Source organism: Rhea pennata, chromosome 2 (assembly GCF_028389875.1).
Source record: "Rhea pennata isolate bPtePen1 chromosome 2, bPtePen1.pri, whole genome shotgun sequence".
Taxonomy (NCBI): domain Eukaryota; kingdom Metazoa; phylum Chordata; class Aves; order Rheiformes; family Rheidae; genus Rhea; species Rhea pennata.
The window spans coordinates 652,284-670,990 of NC_084664.1; the positions used below are offsets into that span (position 1 = coordinate 652,284).

An 18,707-nucleotide genomic window follows, 5' to 3' on the forward strand; every position below is an offset into this window, starting at 1 on the left:
TGTTTTGCCAGGTGCAGTTTGTTTCTTGCTGCTGCTCAGGGTGCAGCCCGCCTCCTGCTCGGCAGGGTGTTGCTGGATGCTGGAGCCGGACTTGCGAAGTGAGGACTGTTGGGATCGGTTGTGCGTTTTTTCTCCTAGGGTTTCTGTTTCTGCTTTATTTCAGCGTGAAGCCCCCTGCCTGCTTTTATGGCCTCTGTGGAGCTGGGTGGCCCTTGGCAGAAGGTGGTTCCCCCTGCGCCTGCCCTGAGCTGAGCCTCGGCCTGAGGCTGGCTTCTCCCCAGGGCCAGGTCCCCAGGAGTGCCCCAAGTCCCTGCAAAAGGACGGGGATTTCCCGAGAACCTCGGAAAATTGGGCGCCGATCCGGGCGCCGCGGTCCTCAGCCTCGCACGCTGCAGAGTCGTGGCTGCTCAGGCGTCTCGCGGGCGGGCGGGTGGGCGGTAATGCCGGCGTCGCGTGCCTGAGCGGTCCCTCCGCGGCAGTTTCTGTGCCGTTGTCCTCGCCGGCCCCGCGCAGCAGGGAGCAGGTTCCCGGTGGCGCTTCGGAGCCACCTCCCAGGACTTGCGCCAGCCTCCTCAAAGGATCCCATGTGAAGCCCTCGCCCTGCGCCGGCCAGGCCTCCGCGGCACGCGTGAGGGACGGGGGCTGCTGGACTGCGCCGGGGCTCCCCCCACCAGCCTCTCTCCTTGCCAGACTGCGAGAAGGAGCAGAATGGGGCGAAAGAGGAAATTCTGAATGCAGGAGCATCACTGATCCGCGGCAGGCGGTTGCAGAGTTTGGTGCAATCCCACCGCGTGCCGATTATCAGGGACAGCTGGCGCGGCCGGCCCCGCACCGGCAGCCGTTGTTGCTGCCGCGTGTTTAGGGCTGGAGACCGACGGCAACTGCTGCAGCACCGGTGCGGTGCTTTGCTGCAGCGGGTGCTGGAGGAAGCCGAGCAGCGAGTGCAGCGGCAGCCCGGCCCGGGGCGGAAAACCCCTTGCTCCGGATGCTGGCGGAGCCCAGGGTGAGACTCCCGGGCCCTGCACCCCCACAGCCTCCAGGATGCTCCCGTCTGCCCGGCACCTGCCTGGCCCCTCCTGCTGCGGGTCGGGGACAGGGGATGGGAGCGCCCTCGGCACAGGGCAGGTGGAGCCAGGGCGGGAAGGGGACACCAAGCCCGTGGCAAAGCTGCCTCCAGATACAGCCATCGCTTTCAACGGCTGCTGCCTTAGCGCTTTCTGGCACTTCCAATCTCAAGCGCAGCAATGTTGCGGGTGAACGATGACGGTGATCTGATCTGGGTTTGCTGAAGTGAATCTGACCTCCTAAATCCTGAGGGTGTCTCAAAACCGAGGCTTAGTAACACACTCTCGCGTTTCTCCTCTTGCTGCAGAGCAGTCAGATCCCTAATGCGACTTGCCAGGAGATTACAGAAAGCCACTTTTAGATGGGATTTCTGAGGTTTCTAAGGCAGTGAGGCCTGGGGGCCTGGCTCACATGCATGCATGTGTGCGTGTGTTTGTACGTGGTTTGTGTGCCTGTGTGTGTTTGTGTGCATTTGTGCACGTGTGTGTCTCCATGTGAACCCCCACTGCCACTGGGGAGCAGGGCACCGGCAGGACTCAGGTGCCCCAAAGCCCTGCTCTTACCCGGGGGGAGACCTGCCACTCCAGGCCTGGAGGAGCGATGGAGACTCACGACAGAGCAAACCTGGATTTACTGAGCTGCAAAATGACTGCTGCACAATCCAACTGGAAATACAGCGTGCTGGAGGAACAGGCAGGAAACGAGCGGCTGGTGGTGGGCGCTGGGGCGCAACTGTCGCACCCACCCGGCGCACTCGGTGTCGGAGCCGCAGTGCCTGGGCAGGAGGCAGCGCTGCACCACGCGGGCATCCCGGGCTCATCGGCCCCGCGCGGAGGCGAGCGGCGTTGGCCCTGGCGCCCGCCGAGCGCCTCCAACGCCCTCCTGCTCCAGGAGCAGCCTGTCCTCACATCCGTCGCAGGCACCCGCCGGGGAGCAGGAGCGTACGCGGCACCGGCTTTTGCAAACACAGTTTCACTAGAGAGCTCAACTCTGCACTACTCGCCGTAAATAAACGATTGCAGCATGCAGATGAGACCTAACAAAGTGAGAGTTCAAGGCAGGGCCAGCTGCGTGTCGGAGCTCTTTTAATACTTCAGCACTCACAGAGCTCCGTGTTCTACGCAAAGCGAGCAGAAATCCCTGGTTTATTACTTACAACCTAGTCTATTTTGCCATCTGTGCACCTAGGGCAACGCAGCACGGGGAGATGTCTCACTCTTGATGATTTTCCATGTAATCTAGGCCACGCGAATGCTGCTCAGCTGTCTCGCAGCCGTGGCGCAGCCCTGCAGTGTCTTAGCTTATTACTCCAGTTTCCCCGAGTACTCATTCCTTATTGATAAAACCATTCCTAGTTATATTATTTCCCACTTATTTCTATTCTACCGCCGAATCCAGTAAGGACTAAACCTACAGTTCAGCTCTGTGGTCTGCAGCAGCCGATGGCCCCCCACCACCACCGCCGCCGCAGCTGCCCGCCGCAGTACGAGCAGCCCCGTCTCTGCCGTGGGCATCACCTGGAGCCTCCGCAACTGGTCCTGGGACTGCGGTGGGGGGAGCTGGCACCCACCTGGCACGCGACAGGGAGCCGAGCAGAGGCACCGCGAGCCTCCGGCCCTGCGTGCTCAGGCAGCCGGAGCCGGACCACCAGCCCCACGGCTACGGCTGCGCGCACATTTCCCCCTTACCCCGCCGCTGCTGCAACGCTAAGTCAAGCAGCACCGAAACGCTTCTGCAGCTCGAGCGCCAGCTGGGCGGCGCAAGGGGAAGGCAAAGCCAAGCCAAGAGGTCGCGTTTGCGGGGGGCCTGGCTGCGACGCTGTCTCCAAAGCGCTCACCCTGCGGGTTAGGCACGCGGCCCCGGACCGTGCTGGCGCTGGGCGTCCCAGCGCCTGCACCGCCGGGCGAGCAGCGGGAGGGCGTCGGGACACGGGCCAGAGGAGCCTGGCGCGGGCACCGGTGGCTGAGGCGGTCACCTCGCCCTTGCCTGCCCTCGGCGTCCCCGGCTGCCCGGCGGCACCACGGGGCCGGGCCCTACGCCGTGGGGCAGTGCCAGGGGACACGCTCGAGGAGCTGGGGTGCCGCCAGCCCCCAGCACTGCCCTGCCCTCGCCGCGAGGCCGGGGGTGCCGGAGGCAGCTCGGGGGGCCCCGCTTCCCTCTGTCTTCTCAAACCATTTCTCGGGGGCTCTTTCCCCAGCAGCTGCACCCGTTGACGAGCGTTAACATGACACTCAGTGTAACAGAGCCACTTATTTAGAGCTGATGGTCGGGGCTCTTCCTCCTCCCAGGAGGCCAACGGTCCAACGGGTCCAAGTCCTCCGCCGGATCGAGCACTGCTCTTGGCGCCTCTCCATGAGCCACATCCCTACGCACAGCCGTGCATACCGGCACGGACTTCGTCCCCTGCTCCTTCGCACCGAGGGTTTCACTGAGCCGCCGAACGCTGACGGCGAGCGGCTGACCTTGGCACGACGGTGGCGTCGCTGCCTTGTTTCAGATTCGCCGGAGGACGAGGCGCGCTCGGCCCCAGGAGCTTTGCCGTTTCCATTGCTTTTCTTGACGTTCAGGTCGTGGCTGCGTCTGTGGAGACGCTGAATCCCGTCCCCGAACACAGGTGCCCCGTCCGGCCTGCACGCGCCCCTCAACCTCGAGCTGCGGTCGGAGCGCTGCCGCCCCGGAGCAGGGTGCCAGCGCGAGCCCGCCACGCTGCGGGGTGCCGACGAAAGGCGTGAGCCGCGGCCTCGGCAGGAACGCCACTGAATTCGGCGGCGTCCAGGCCACCGCTGCCCGGAGACAGTCCGCGAAGCTGAACGAGTCCAGCTCGCCCTCTGTCCCACGGACAACCCGCTCCCCAGCTTCACCCCCAGAGGTTTCCAGGGCTCTGCGAGCCTCAGTACCTCTCATGCAGCCTCTGCCAAGAGCTGCTTTCTCCCCATCCGCCTCTCTGCATGGCAGAAGGTCCCCGCCTCCACGTGTGCCTGCCGCCTCCCTGGAGGAAAACCCTCCGCCCCGCCCGGCCCGGGAGAGCAGGACCCAGGCCGCTCCCCCGGGAGCACGGCATTATCGCCCGCCTCCTCCCGCTCTGCCCGCCGAGCGGAGGGAGCAGCAGGGCTGGGCCATGAGAAAGCCCGGAGCTGCCAGGGCAGGACGCAGGGGAGCACCGGAGCCAGCGGGGTGCAGCAGCCGCTGCTCACTGGGGACGTGGTTTGGGCTCACACCACGCAGAGCCCCTGCGCCAGGGCAGTGCCGGGTCCCGCACCTGGCGGCTCACGCAGTCGCACGCAAACCAGGCGCACAGCAAGGTCCCGAGACAGCCCAAAGCTCCTCGTAAAGCTTTCTAAGGACTCTTCACAACTGGGCGGCCTGAAATGAGACACCAGAGCTTTGGAGCTGGTCCTCGTGAGTAGGATTACGGCAGCACTCAGCAAAAATTGGATTTCTGAACGCAGATGTTGTCAAAAAGAGAAGCGTGTGTGTATGGGGTGGGGGGACCATTAAAAAACAAACCGGTCCTCGTGGGGTTTGGCTGCCCTTCCCACAGGGCCATGATGCAGAGAGGAGAAGACGCTGCTCAGAGGGTGCTGACCACACTCTGCTTTCATACAGCTAAAATTCGCGCTCCTAGCTCCAGCAGCTGGATGCTTTCCTCAGGGACAGGCCTTCAGCCAGTCCGTATCATGACAGCAATTAAGTAAGCTTGATGACGAAGGCAAGGGTAGGGTCAAGCGCTGGCTGCTGCCGCTTGTTCTTGCAGGCTGCAGCTTCTGCGTTCCCGGGGGCTACTGCCAGGGAGGACACACGATTCCTCCCTGATCCTCTCCATCTGGGAATTTTGTTCCAGCTCCGATTCTTGCATGGAGGCTGGCAACTCGGAACAGGAATAGGATGTTGCAGGGCACTCTGAGACTAATCTTGCTGGAAAATAACTTGAAAAGGCAAGTTTCTGGCGAGAAAGGAAACCCCAAAGGACCCAAGGAAAGGGAACTTTCACAAGTTGCAAAGCTGCTGCTGAAGGAGAAGGAGGAGGCAAGGGACGGAGCTGGGCACGCTCCGGTTACTACCCTGCCGAGATGCAGTCACCCTGTCACTGCCCGGAAGGGAGACATCACAGCGCATCCTGATGCCTGGAGGCCCATTAGCGAGGCTGCGCCAGGAGCCCCAGCAGAGCTGGACCTCACACCTGGCCCACAAACAGATGCACAGCACAAGCTGGCTACAGAGCGATGGGAAAGTCAAGTTACCCCCAGCTGCTGATGCACACATTTGCAAGTTGCTTACGCTCCCAGGAGCCAGTCCTCTGCGACGGACACATCAGGGGAAGCTCAGTCTTCCCAGTGTTCCTGCATCCCGGCGTGTTCACACGCCTCCCAGGCTACGGCACCCATGGGCTCCATCTTTGCTCAGCGAGCTGGCCTGTGTTCTCCCCGGGCTTGCTGGCACTGCCCAGGCAGACCGGGGTTGACATCCCTGGCGGGCTGGAGCCGGGAGGTGTGCTCCAAGCACGCCGCACACACCGGGCACTGCGGAGCGCACCTCACGGCTGCACGCGCTCAGGCAACGGCCTTGACACCCCGCCGGCCCAGGAGCCGGGGCACCAGCACCTGTGCAAGGGCGTGGGACAGTGTCCCAGCACCAGGCTGCCACCCCACTGGAACAGGCCAATATAGAAAAGCACCAATTTCGGTGCATCTTTGAGTCCTCTGACTCCTCACCAAGCTCTGCCTGCATTTCTCTTCATGGAAGTCAGATGCTGCAGGGCAGTTTTCTGCTGCGCTGTATTCTGAAAATGACTGACTGGAACAGCTTCACTGGAAGACTCCAGCCTGTATCCTAAAGCTCGCTCTCTGCTAGGCAAGCAAGCTCTAGCAGCTGAAATTCAGCCCTTGCGGGAACGGGAACAGAAAGCTGCATGGCTGTAGAAGAGAAACTGAAAGTGGCTCGTAGCGGAGTCACGCTATAAAACCCGTTTCTCCCCAAGCACAAGAGCAGCACTCGCAGAGCAGAGCCCTCGCTCCGAAGGCTGAAGTTGCGTGAACAGGCCACCCCCCAGCAGCAGCAAGGTACGGAGCTGCCGGCCAGCGCAGCGCGAAGGGGCTCGGAGTCTCCCGGTTGTGAAGACCGGGCTGAAACCGTGCTTTGCTCGCAGGCTTTCAGTGCTCTAGCTTTTCCCCTCCGGTTTCAATAACTTTAACCCATCTGGGGGCGTCCCGAGGAGAAAGAGGGGCTGCTGGCGCAAGGGGTGGCCGAGCTCGACGGGGCTGTGCTGGGCCCGGGGGCGGGCGACCAGCCGCGGGGGCGAGGGGCGGCCGGCGGCTCCAGCAGCGGCTCCCGGCGGCTCTGCCGCGACGGCTCTGCCGCGACGGCTCTGCGCCCCGCGGGCTTCGTGGGAACGGGCGCCTGAGGCTGTCGGGAGGGACGGAGACCGGGGCAGCGGGGAGGGCTTCAGCCGGGCGAGGGGTCGCTGCGGGGGGCCGTACGCAGCAACCGCGTCCTCGCTGCGAGCCCTCCTCAACGGGCAGCAGCGCGACCTGGAGCCGAGAAGGTTTAGGACGGGGGTGGGGAGGAAAGCAGCAGCATTTCAGGAGGGACGGGAGCGGGGAGCAGAGCCTCGGGGACTGGCCCCGTCACCGAGAGCTGCCCAGGCGCCCGTGAAGGACACGGGACACGAGGGCTGACGCAGCCCCTGGCCGGGACGTTGCTCTCACAGCACGGTAAGGTTGGAGGGGAGCTCTGGAGATCATCCAGCCCAGCCCTCAGCGCAGCCCGTTCGGGGACTGGACCCGTGCCCGCGGCATCATCAGCACCGCGCTCGGAGCAGCGGAGCTAAACGCGCCCAAGGAGGCGCCGCGGGCGGCCCGTCTCGTTCGCGGCGTGCTCGTCAGGGCCCCGGCGCCGGGCGCTCCGCTTTATCGCTTTCCCGGTTATTCGCGCTCCCCTTTGAGCTAAGAGCCGCAGGCCGCAGCGGAGCGGGCGCTCTCCTGCCCCTGGGGCGCGGCCGCGGCCCAGCGCGCAGGCGCACGCCCAGCGCCGGCCGGGCTGGCCCCAGCCGGGCAGCGCGCGGCGCGGCCGAGACCGGCCACGGGGCAGCGGCCCCCGCGGGGGCACCGACGGCCCGGATGCCCGCGCGCACGCGGCGCCGCGCTGGGGAGGAGGGCGGGGGCCAGGCCCTCGCCACCGCAGCGCGGATCTCCCAGCGGCGCCGCTCTCGCAGGAGCTCGAACGGCTCCTTGCTCTGCCCTCGAGGGAAGAGGCGAACCGCCCGTTTCGGGGAGGGGGCTCGCCCCTCGGCGCGGACGGGGCTGACGGCTCCGCGCTGCGAGCCCTCCCGCCTGGGCCGCCACGGAGCGAGGAGACGCCCGGCGGCCTGAGGGGACTGAGGAGGCAAGCGGCTCCGAGGCCCCCGCTCGCGGCAACTGCTCTGGGGGCAGAGGGGCCACGGCTGCCGCGGGAGGGGCGGGACAGGAGGCCGGGGGGCTGCTGAAGGCACCGGCACCGTCCCCGGGGCAGACCGCGCGCCGAGCCAGCCCGGCCCTCCCGGCCCACGGGGCCAGGCCGCCCGCTGCTCCGGCAGGACGCCGCAGCCCAGCGCGCAGGGCCGCGAGGCGCGCGTGGGGGACCCGGCCACGGGGCAGAGCGGCCAGCAGGGCCGGGGACGGGTGAGTGCCGTCCGCCCCGGCAGCGCTTCGCTGCCGCGCGGGGCAGCCCGTGCTCGCGGGGGCCGCGGGAGCGCTCCCGGCAGCACCCCGGCACCGCCGCCGCGCCGGGCTCCGGTGCCGGGAGGGGGAGCGCTGCCGCAGAGCCGGGCGCGCGGCCGGAGCCCCCAGCGCCCGCGCCTCGGCAGGGCTGCGTCCGACCGCAGCTCCCGCGCGGCGCAGGCCCCGCCGAAGGCACCCGGCACCCGCCATGGACAACGCGGACGACGTCGTGGAGATGCCGGCGCTGGGACGCCCCTTCCAGCTGGGCATGCTGTACGACTGCCGCAAGGACATCCTCGTCCCAGGTAGGGCCGCTGCTCCGCACCCTGCCCCGGGGCTCAGCGGGAAGGATGTGCCCAAAGGCAGGCCCGCCTGCGCACCGCCAGCTCCGGGGCTGGGCTTGGGCTGACCTGCACGCAGCACGCTGCTGGCTCCGGGGAGCTGAGCCGCCTTCCTGGCTGCGCTAAGCAAGCTGCGGAGGGACAGGGTTGCGCCAAGCGCGAGAGGCAGCGTCCAGGCAACACGCCCTAAGCAGTCCTCTCTGCCCTTCTTTAAAATTTGGATTGGGTATGCCTGTTCCAATCGTCCTGTCACCTCCTGGGCTAAGGCACCCGTTACCTAGAAGTCACTACTCAAACTTCTATTAAATTCCCTTTGCTGCATCACTGACTTGCCGCTGCTGTCCTGGCCTGACCCTTACAAACACCCTGTGGCCGCGGCCGGCCCCAGAACTGTTCCGTCGGGCACTTACTGGCTACTCAGACAGGGGGCAGAGGCAATACCGGCTTAGGGACGTTGTCCGAGAGCGTTCGGTTTGGTGTCAGCAGTTACGACGTGTTGGTCTGTTGTACTCCAGGCATTTCTCTGTGGGATCTGGACACAATCCAGAAGAACGCAGATGCAAAGCCACAGTGCAGGTCAGAGTTTAAGATCATCACATCTGACTCCATGGAGGACAAGGCCTCTGCCCTTGGTATCGAGGCATCCCTGCAAGTCAGCTTGCTCTGCGGCATGGCAAACGTGAGCGGCTCAGCAGAGTATTTAAGGGACAACAAGAGCTCCAGGCGCCAGGCCCGTGTCACCCTCCAGTACTTGAGCACAACGCAGTTCAAGCAGCTGATGATGAACCAGCTGGGGCGGCAAAACCTCTCTCGCCCTGATGTGTTTGACCAAGGCACAGCCACCCACATGGTCACGGCTGTGCTATACGGGGCACAGGCTTTCTTTGTGTTTGATCGGGAAGTTTCCGAAAATGAAAACGTTCAAGAAATACAGGGGAGGCTGGAGCTCGTTATTGCTAAAAAACTACAGGTCAAACCAGATGGTAAAGGATCGGGCAAAATGGATGAAAAAGACAAATCATTCACTGAAAAATTTAGCTGCCAGTTTTATGGTGACTTTGCTCTTAAGAGCAACCCAGTTACCTATGAAGACGCCATGCAAGTTTACGCTGCCCTCCCCGAGATGCTGGGAGCAAACGGGGAGAAGGCCGTGCCTGTGAAAGTCTGGCTGTACCCCCTGACCAAGCTGGACTCCAAAGCGGCGCGCCTGGTCCGCGAGATCAGCTTAGCACTGGTCTTTAATGCCCAGGATGCCTTGGAGCGACTGGCGGAGCTGGACATGTGTTGCAATGACATGCTGATAGACCCCGTGGCCACCAGCTTCCCCGAAATCAAGAGGAAACTGCAGCAGTTCAAGGATCTCTGCAAGCAGCACCGACTGGCTTTCCAGAAAGAACTGGCCGCGATCTTACCCTCCATCCGCGGAGGGGAAAAAGAGGAACGACTCCTGAACGATATTTTAACTTGCTATCAGCAGTCCCCCTTCAACATCAGACAGCTCAAGGAGTTCCTGGATAAAAAGGAGCAGGAAATGACCTTCCTGAAATCCCACCTTTCTCTCCTCAAGGACGTGCCAGTTGTGTCCTCCCAGAACCAGCTGGATAAAATTGTACTTGACCCCATGAATCAGTTTGTCATTTCCTTTACATTCACAAGCTTACATGAAGAGGAGCCCTATCTGTCCAGTTTGAAGCTCTGGCTTCAGCCCAAATCGACTGCGAACACTCAGGATTTGGCATCAGCCAGTTCCAAGACAAAAGCCAAAGTGTGGTTTGAAGACAAAGCGGTGAAGCAACGTGCCCGCAAAGCAGCAAAAGCTCTCTCAGATTTTGCCCGGGTCAACAAATCTAGTGAGAAGATTCGATTTGTTACGTCCTCCATCTTAGACAAGACCAATCCAGGAGCATCAATTTATCTGTATGAGGACGGAGAGCTGGTCAGCACCGACTTTGAGCCTCCTCCAAAGCCTCCTTGTCCCACAGCAGACAAGATTAAACATGACAGCGTGCAACTCACGTTCAAACCATACAACTACAGAAAGGCTGCAGTAATCCGCTACTGGGTGGAGTACAGGCTAGCTGGGCAGGAGAGCTGGATCGGCCGGGAAACAACAGACACACAGGGGACATTCACTGTCACAGGACTGCACGCCAACACCGAGTACCAGTTCCGGTACGCTGCAGTGAGCAGGCTAGGGTGGAGCATGAGCAGTGACAGCACTAACACCGTGAAGACACTTCCCACCAGCCCCCCTACGCAGCTTGTCCCCACTGCTACACACTCATCTGCCATCACCCTCTTCTGGAAGGCACCAGCCGTTGTTGGACGAGGTGCCTACATAAGGGAGTACCGGGTGGAGTACAAAGAGGAGGCAGGAGATCCAAGTCACCGGGGAGAGGGGAAATGGAAAAAGCAACCGACAGGCAAGAAAGTAGAGAGCTTTACAGTTAGGGGCCTGAAGCGTCTGACGCTCTACAGCTTCCGCGTGTCGGCTCTGTGTGCAGACGCGGCTGGCAGCGACCCCAGTGAAGAAGTGTCCAGTACAACAGCAGCAAAAGGTTCGGAGGCATTATCTCAGGTGTTCCTCCAGAAAAGCTCTCTAGTAGAAAACGGGCAGCCTGCAGTTTATACCCTGCCCCTAGAGAAGGTAGAGAAGAGTTCTGAATGCCCTTATTTGAAATACGTGCTGGGAGCGGAGAACCTGCTGGCTCCTACGAAGGTCATCATGGTGGTAGGAGCCACAGGGTCCGGGAAGACCACCCTCATCAACGGCATGATCAACTACATCCTGGGAGTGCAGTGGGAGGACAACTTCAGGTTCAAACTGATCCATGAAACCACAAACAGAAGCCAAGCTGAGAGTCAGACATCAGAAGTGACGGCCTACGAAGTGAATTTCAGGAAAGGTTTCAGAGTTCCCTACAACCTGACCCTAATAGACACCCCCGGATTCGGTGATACCAGGGGAATAGAGCATGACAAACTGATAACACAGCAGATCCGGGATGCCTTCTCCGCCCCAGGGGGCACTGACAAAATAGACACCATCTGCATCGTTGTTCAAGCCTCGCTCGCCCGCTTGACGCATACCCAGAAATACGTGTTCGATTCCGTGCTCTCCATCTTTGGGAAGGATGTAAGAGACAACATCCAAATCCTGGTCACCTTTGCAGATGGGCAGACCCCGCCTGTGCTAGAAGCTATTAAAACTGCTGAGGTGCCTTATGCCAAAGACGCCAAGGGGAACCCTGTGCATTTCAAATTCAACAATTCCTCCCTGTTTGTCTGCAGTGCTGGAGCAGATGACAGCAGCTCTCACTTCGATGCAATGTTCTGGGAAATGGGGGCCATAAGCATGCAGAAGTTTTTCCAGTCTCTAAGCAACATGGAGAGCAGAAGTCTAAAGCTGACAAAGGAAGTCCTCCAAGAGCGGAGGCAACTCGAGGTGGCTGTGGAAGGGCTGCAGCCACAAATCGAAGTGGCACTGAAAAAGCTAGAGGAGCTGAGGAAAACTCAAGAAGCTCTGGTGCACCACAAAGATGAGATGGAGGCCAATAAGGACTTCGAATACGAGGTAGATAAAGTTATACCTGTACAGAAGATCATCTCTGGGACTGGGCAATACACAACAAACTGCCAAAATTGTCACTGCACTTGTCATTATCCGTGCACCATCCCGGACGATAGCCACAAGTATGCCTGTATAGCAATAGACAAGACCTCACTCCGTTGCACCGTGTGTCCTGGGCAGTGTCGCTGGAACACTCACTTCAACCAGAAGTACACGTTTGAGTATGAAACAGTAAAAGAGAAACAGACCTACACACAGCTGAAGGAGCAGTATGAGAAGGCACATGGCAAGATGCTCTCTAGTAAGAATCTGTCTGAGAAGCTGCAACAGGAATATGAAGACGTGAAAAAGAGTTTGCTAGGTCTCATTACTAGATCATCAAAGAGTCTCCAGCGCTTGCAAAAAATTGCCCTGAAGCCCAACCCTCTCTCCACTCCAGAATACATCGATCTGCTGATCAAGTCAGAAGAGCGTGAGCTGAAGCCTGGCTACATGGACCGAATAGAGTCTCTCAAGGATATAAGGCAGCATGCTGAAATCATACAGAAGATTGCAAACAAAGAGGATCTCTTGCCTGGAGAGAAGGCTGTGTTTGAGAACACAGAAACTCAACATTCTCTGAAAAAATAAGAATAACCTATTCAAAGATTTACATCTCAAGCTACGTAGGAAGAAGATGTAACCAGTGATTCCAAACAAGGTAGACAGTTTAACCCCAGTGTGGGTCTCATAGAGGTTTTAAGCCTTAAGGACCCCACTTCTAACTCTCAGCTCTCTTGCATGTTGCTCAAGTGATAGTCGAATGGGATTAATGTGCTTAGCTGTAATTATGACTGATCAAGCTTTGTATGAACCTCTGCTGCATTAGAACTGTTAGCAGCTCTGCAGGACAGCTTGTCTGCGATGACTGGTGTACTAAAATACATTATGCCTTTCTGGTTTATCCAATGCTTGTTCACGCTTCATGAATGCATGTGGCAATAGTCACCCAGCTGAATAAAAGTAGACTGATGGATGTCAAGCATCCGTGTCAATTCTTTCCACATCTCTAACTCCTAAAGTGCCCTGCCCCTCCCAGCACAGCGCTGAGGAGTCATGCAGTGCTGAGGGACTCCTCCAGGCCCAAGACCTGTCTCTGGCTCAGATCCAGAGGCTTTGGATTGTCGGTCAGAGTGACAGAACCCACCCAACTCTTCAGAAGGGGGCAGGGATGCCCCTCATCACGGGGGCAGAGCTCATCGGCAGGTCCGCGTGACACGTGCAGCACGATGGCACAGAGGAAGCCACGGGGACGTTTGGGCACGCGGTCACTCACAGCGCATGCTCAGTGGAGCTTTGGTACATTGTTCCAGCAGAGGCGTGAACGGGAAAAAGCCTTTAAGTGAAAGCAGACGCGAACGAATGGGCACAACTGTGCTGTCCGTTAGGAAAGGCCAGAGTAGAACAGGGGGCTGCAGTGGGAAGACAGAGGGAGTGGGAAAAGCGTATGCCGGTTCCTCGTGCTTGCTGACGCGCACCCCTCAGCATCCAGGGGAGTCCCTTGTGGCCGGTACCCCCTCCTCGCACACCCTCCCCAAGTGGAGACCCCCAGGATCCCATCCAGGGGGGCTGCCCAGGGCAACGCCTCCCCCTGCACGCTGCTCCCTCGTGCAGACCTGCTGCCTTCCTGTGTCCTCAAGGGCCCAGGGCTCCCTCACACCTTCCCAAAGCAACTCTGGCTAGAAGGCAGGAGGAGCTGCCCAAGGCGGCACCGCTCCAGCAGAAGGTGCTCCGTGGAGCCCCCCGCCCGGGCCCCAGGCCTTCCCTGAGGACACCGCCCTCAGAGCTTAAAAAAGCCACCCCACCACTCCACCCCAAGCAAGATTGCTCCGGCAGAGGCAAGGAAGAAGACCGAGTCTGTGTATAAGTCACTACAGGGGGCTTTGAGGGGACTGAGGGAAGGCGCGAGACGTTTCTCTCGCGGCCAGCACCCCCCTCGCCGGCCTAGGCCAGCAGCGAGGCACTTCTCCCCAGCGGCCTTCTGCTCCCTCGCTGCACGCCGCTGGGCAGGAGGCCTCTCCACGCAGCTCGGCACGCTCCCCGGGCCCCGCGCAGCAGCGCTCCTGCCGCCGCCGGGCCGCCCCGGCTCGACCGGGCCCAGCCCCGCCGCTGCTTCAGCCCCGGGGCGGCCGCCGCCATCTTGCGCCAGGAGCCCCGGGGCGGCCGCCGCCATCTTGCGCCAGGAGCCCCGGGCCAGCACCGCACGACGAGGAGGCAGCCGTGCCGCCAACAGGCGCTCTCGTGCCGGCCGCACCGTGCCCGGCCCCGCCGGGCGGCCTCGGAAGGCGAAGCAGAGCCCCGGAGCCGGCGGAGGGGCGGAGGGGCGGCGCCGGGCGCTGTGCGGCGCCGGGCGGGGAGCGAGCGGGGAGCGGCCGGCAGCCCGGCGCCCCGCGGGGACGGCTCGGGGGAGCAGCCTGGTAAGGCGCGGAGGTGTTGCGGCGCTTGTGCGTGGCTCGGCGGAGGTGCCGCTTGCCCGCCGGGTGTGCGAGGGCACCTTCTTGCCTGGCCCTGTTAGAGAAAGACTGTGAGAAAAACCGTGCAAATAGTTAACAAGACTCAAGGACACGGGGGAGAGAAAAACAGTACTGCAGAGGATAACCAGCTCCGGCTGAGGAACCCGGGTGAAAGCACAGCGCCTTGAAGAACGTGAGGGGTAGGCGAGACAAAAACAGCGGAATAACCCACGAGTGACCTTAGGTTCATTAGGGCTTATTAACACATTAAACCACACACCCCTAAATGAATAGTGAGATGGAAATGACACGAGGATGATGTTACCGCCTCCTCTTAGCTTCCTGTGCTAATTTAGAAGAATGTGACAGCGCAAGCGCAGAGCAATTACCTGATGTAATGAAACTGTAACTAATAGAAAGATTTGTATAAAATACTCCCTGAAAAGTGTGTATAAATCAAGAATGAGAGGGGGAGAAGGTGTGCTAGCTATGTGGATTTACCACCTAGCACCCATCTCTGCGCAGAAATGGAATAAACACCTCGACCCTGTGTGTCTGTTGGGTGCTTGCACACCGGGTAACAGAACCCAGGTGTTGGACAACAGCCCCGCGCCTCTGTGTGTGTGGCACCTTCCCAGCTTGGCCCCTGAACCCTCTGTGCGAGGGCCTGTGCAGGGGTGGAGGCTCTGCGATTCCGCGTGGCAGGTCCTCTCTGCCCAAATCCCTTTCCCCGAAGGGCGCTTGTCCAGCCCTGGGCTGATACAAAGGCAAGGTGAGGGAGAGGCCTCTGGCAGGCTGGGCTTGCTGGCCCTTTCGAGGTCTCCTGCGGGCAGAGCAAGGGATGCAGGGGCTCTTTGTAGTGCTAGGGCAGCTTTGCTCTGTTCTGCCTTCTGCTCCTGTTTTTATACGCTTCCGAGCGATCGTCGCAGCCTGACGGACGCGGGCTAGTCCTCGTCTTGTGTAAGACGCCGTGGCGCAGCCCTGCAGCGTCTTAGCTTATTACTCCACTTTCCCCGAGTACTCATTCCTTATCGATAAAACCATTCCTAGTTATATTATTTCCCACTTATTTCTATTCCACCGCCTAATCCAGTAAGGACTAAGCCTAATTAAGCTCTGTGGTCTGCAGCAGCCGATGGCCCCCCCCCCACCACCACCGCCGCAGCTGCCCGCCGCAGTACGAGCAGCCCCGTCTCTGCCGTGGGCATCACCTGGAGCCTCCGCAACTGGTCCTGGGACTGCGGTGGGGGGAGCTGGCACCCACCTGGCACGCGACAGGGAGCCGAGCAGAGGCACCGCGAGCCTCCGGCCCTGCGTGCTCAGGCAGCCGGAGCCGGACCACCAGCCCCACGGCTACGGCTGCGCGCACATTTCCCCCTTACCCCGCCGCCGCCGCTGCTGCAACGCTAAGTCAAGCAGCGCCAAAACGCTTCTGCAGCTCGAGCGCCAGCTGGGCGGCGCAAGGGGAAGGCAAAGCCAAGCCAAGAGGTCGCGTTTGCAGGGGTCCTGGCTGCGACGCTGTCTCCAAAGCGCTCACCCTGCGGGTTAGGCACGCGGCCCCGGACCGTGCTGGCGCTGGGCGTCCCAGCGCCTGCACCGCCGGGCGAGCAGCGGGAGGGCGTCGGGACACGGGCCAGAGGAGCCTGGCGCGGGCACCGGTGGCTGAGGCGGTCACCTCGCCCTTGCCTGCCCTCGGCGTCCCCGGCTGCCCGGCGGCACCACGGGGCCGGGCCCTACGCCGTGGGGCAGTGCCAGGGGACACGCTCGAGGAGCTGGGGTGCCGCCAGCCCCCAGCACTGCCCTGCCCTCGCCGCGAGGCCGGGGGTGCCGGAGGCGGCTCGGGGGGCCCCGCTTCCCTCTGTCTTCTCAAACCATTTCTCGGGGGCTCTTTCCCCAGCAGCTGCACCCGTTGACGAGCGTTAACATGACACTCAGTGTAACAGAGCCACTTATTTAGAGCTGATGGTCGGGGCTCTTCCTCCTCCCAGGAGGCCAACGGGACCAACGGGTCCAAGTCCTCCGCCGGATCGAGCACTGCTCTTGGCGCCTCTCCGTGAGCCACATCCCTACGCACAGCCGTGCATACCGGCACGGACTTCGTCCCCTGCTCCTTCGCACCGAGGGTTTCACTGAGCCGCTGAACGCTGACGGCGAGCGGCTGACCTTGGCACGACGGTGGCGTCGCTGCCTTGTTTCAGATTCGCCGGAGGACGAGGCGCGCTCGGCCCCAGGAGCTTTGCCGTTTCCATTGCTTTTCTTGACGTTCAGGTCGTGGCTGCGTCTGTGGAGACGCTGAATCCCGTCCCCGAACACAGGTGCCCCGTCCGGCCTGCACGCGCCCCTCAACCTCGAGCTGCGGTCGGAGCGCTGCCGCCCCGGAGCAGGGTGCCAGCGCGAGCCCGCCACGCTGCGGGGTGCCGACGAAAGGCGTGAGCCGCGGCCTCGGCAGGAACGCCACTGAATTCGGCGGCGTCCAGGCCACCGCTGCCCGGAGACAGTCCGCGAAGCTGAACGAGTCCAGCTCGCCCTCTGTCCCACGGACGACCCGCTCCCCAGCTTCACCCCCAGAGGTTTCCAGGGCTCTGCGAGCCTCAGTACCTCTCATGCAGCCTCTGCCAAGAGCTGCTTTCTCCCCATCCGCCTCTCTGCATGGCAGAAGGTCCCCGCCTCCACGTGTGCCTGCCGCCTCCCTGGAGGAAAACCCTCCGCCCCGCCCGGCCCGGGAGAGCAGGACCCAGGCCGCTCCCCCGGGAGCACGGCGTTATCGCCCGCCTCCTCCCGCTCTGCCCGCCGAGCGGAGGGAGCAGCAGGGCTGGGCCATGAGAAAGCCCGGAGCTGCCAGGGCAGGACGCAGGGGAGCACCGGAGCCAGCGGGGTGCAGCAGCCGCTGCTCACTGGGGACGTGGTTTGGGCTCACACCACGCAGAGCCCCTGCGCCAGGGCAGTGCCGCGTCCCGCACCTGGCGGCTCACGCAGTCGCACGCAAACCAGGCGCACAGCAAGGTCCCGAGACAGCCCAAAGCTCCTCGTAAAGCTTTCTAAGGACTCTTCACAACTGGGCGGCCTGAAATGAGACACCAGAGCTTTGGAGCTGGTCCTCGTGAGTAGGATTACGGCAGCACTCAGCAAAAATTGGATTTCTGAACGCAGATGTTGTCAAAAAGAGAAGCGTGTGTGTATGGGGTGGAGGGACCATTAAAAAACAAACCGGTCCTCGTGGGGTTTGGCTGCCCTTCCCACAGGGCCATGGTGCAGAGAGGAGAAGACGCTGCTCAGAGGGTGCTGACCACACTCTGCTTTCATACAGCTAAAATTCGCGCTCCTAGCTCCAGCAGCTGGATGCTTTCCTCAGGGACAGGCCTTCAGCCAGTCCGTATCATGACAGCAATTAAGTAAGCTTGATGACGAAGGCAAGGGTAGGGTCAAGCGCTGGCTGCTGCCGCTTGTTCTTGCAGGCTGCAGCTTCTGCGTTCCCGGGGGCTACTGCCAAGGATGACACACGATTCCTCCCTGATCCTCTCCATCTGGGAATTTTGTTCCAGCTCCGATTCTTGCATGGAGGCTGGCAACTCGGAACAGGAATAGGATGTTGCAGGGCACTCTGAGACTAATCTTGCTGGAAAATAACTTGAAAAGGCAAGTTTCTGGCGAGAAAGGAAACCCCAAAGGACCCAAGGAAAGGGAACTTTCACAAGTTGCAAAGCTGCTGCTGAAGGAGAAGGAGGAGGCAAGGGACGGAGCTGGGCACGCTCCGGTTACTACCCTGTCGAGATGCAGTCACCCTGTCACTGCCTGGAAGGGAGACATCACAGCGCATCCTGATGCCTGGAGGCCCATTAGCGAGGCTGCGCCAGGAGCCCCAGCAGAGCTGGACCTCACACCTGGCCCACAAACAGATGCACAGCACAAGCTGGCTACAGAGCGATGGGAAAGTCAAGTTACCCCCAGCTGCTGATGCACACATTTGCAAGTTGCTTACGCTCCCAGGAGCCAGTCCTCTGCGACGGACACATCAGGGGAAGCTCAGTCTTCCCAGTGTTCCTGCATCCCGGCGTGTTCACACGCCTCCCAGGCTACGGCACCCATGGGCTCCATCTTTGCTCAGCGAGCTGGCCTGTGTTCTCCCCGGGCTTGCTGGCACTGCCCAGGCAGACCGGGGTTGACATCCCTGGCGGGCTGGAGCCGGGAGGTGTGCTCCAAGCACGCCGCACACACCGGGCACTGCGGAGCGCACCTCACGGCTGCACGCGCTCAGGCAACGGCCTTGACACCCCGCCGGCCCAGGAGCCGGGGCACCAGCACCTGTGCAAGGGCGTGGGACAGTGTCCCAGCACCAGGCTGCCACCCCACTGGAACAGGCCAATATAGAAAAGCACCAATTTCGGTGCATCTTTGAGTCCTCTGACTCCTCACCAAGCTCTGCCTGCATTTCTCTTCATGGAAGTCAGATGCTGCAGGGCAGTTTTCTGCTGCGCTGTATTCTGAAAATGACTGACTGGAACAGCTTCACTGGAAGACTCCAGCCTGTATCCTAAAGCTCGCT

At 61.4% G+C, this 18,707-nt stretch overlaps 1 protein-coding gene across 1 annotated transcript; it reads left to right on the plus strand.

Annotated features, from left to right (window-relative positions):
• The first annotated feature begins 6,045 nt into the window (after positions 1-6,045).
• On the plus strand, positions 6,046-12,680 carry LOC134136683 (uncharacterized). The gene is made up of 3 exons (XM_062568612.1): positions 6,046-6,125; positions 7,941-8,065; positions 8,617-12,680. Exons 2-3 carry the CDS (start codon positions 7,969-7,971, stop codon positions 12,300-12,302), a joined length of 3,783 nt encoding a protein of 1,260 aa, XP_062424596.1. The 5' UTR covers positions 6,046-6,125; positions 7,941-7,968; the 3' UTR covers positions 12,303-12,680.
• The last annotated feature ends 6,027 nt before the right edge of the window (positions 12,681-18,707 follow it).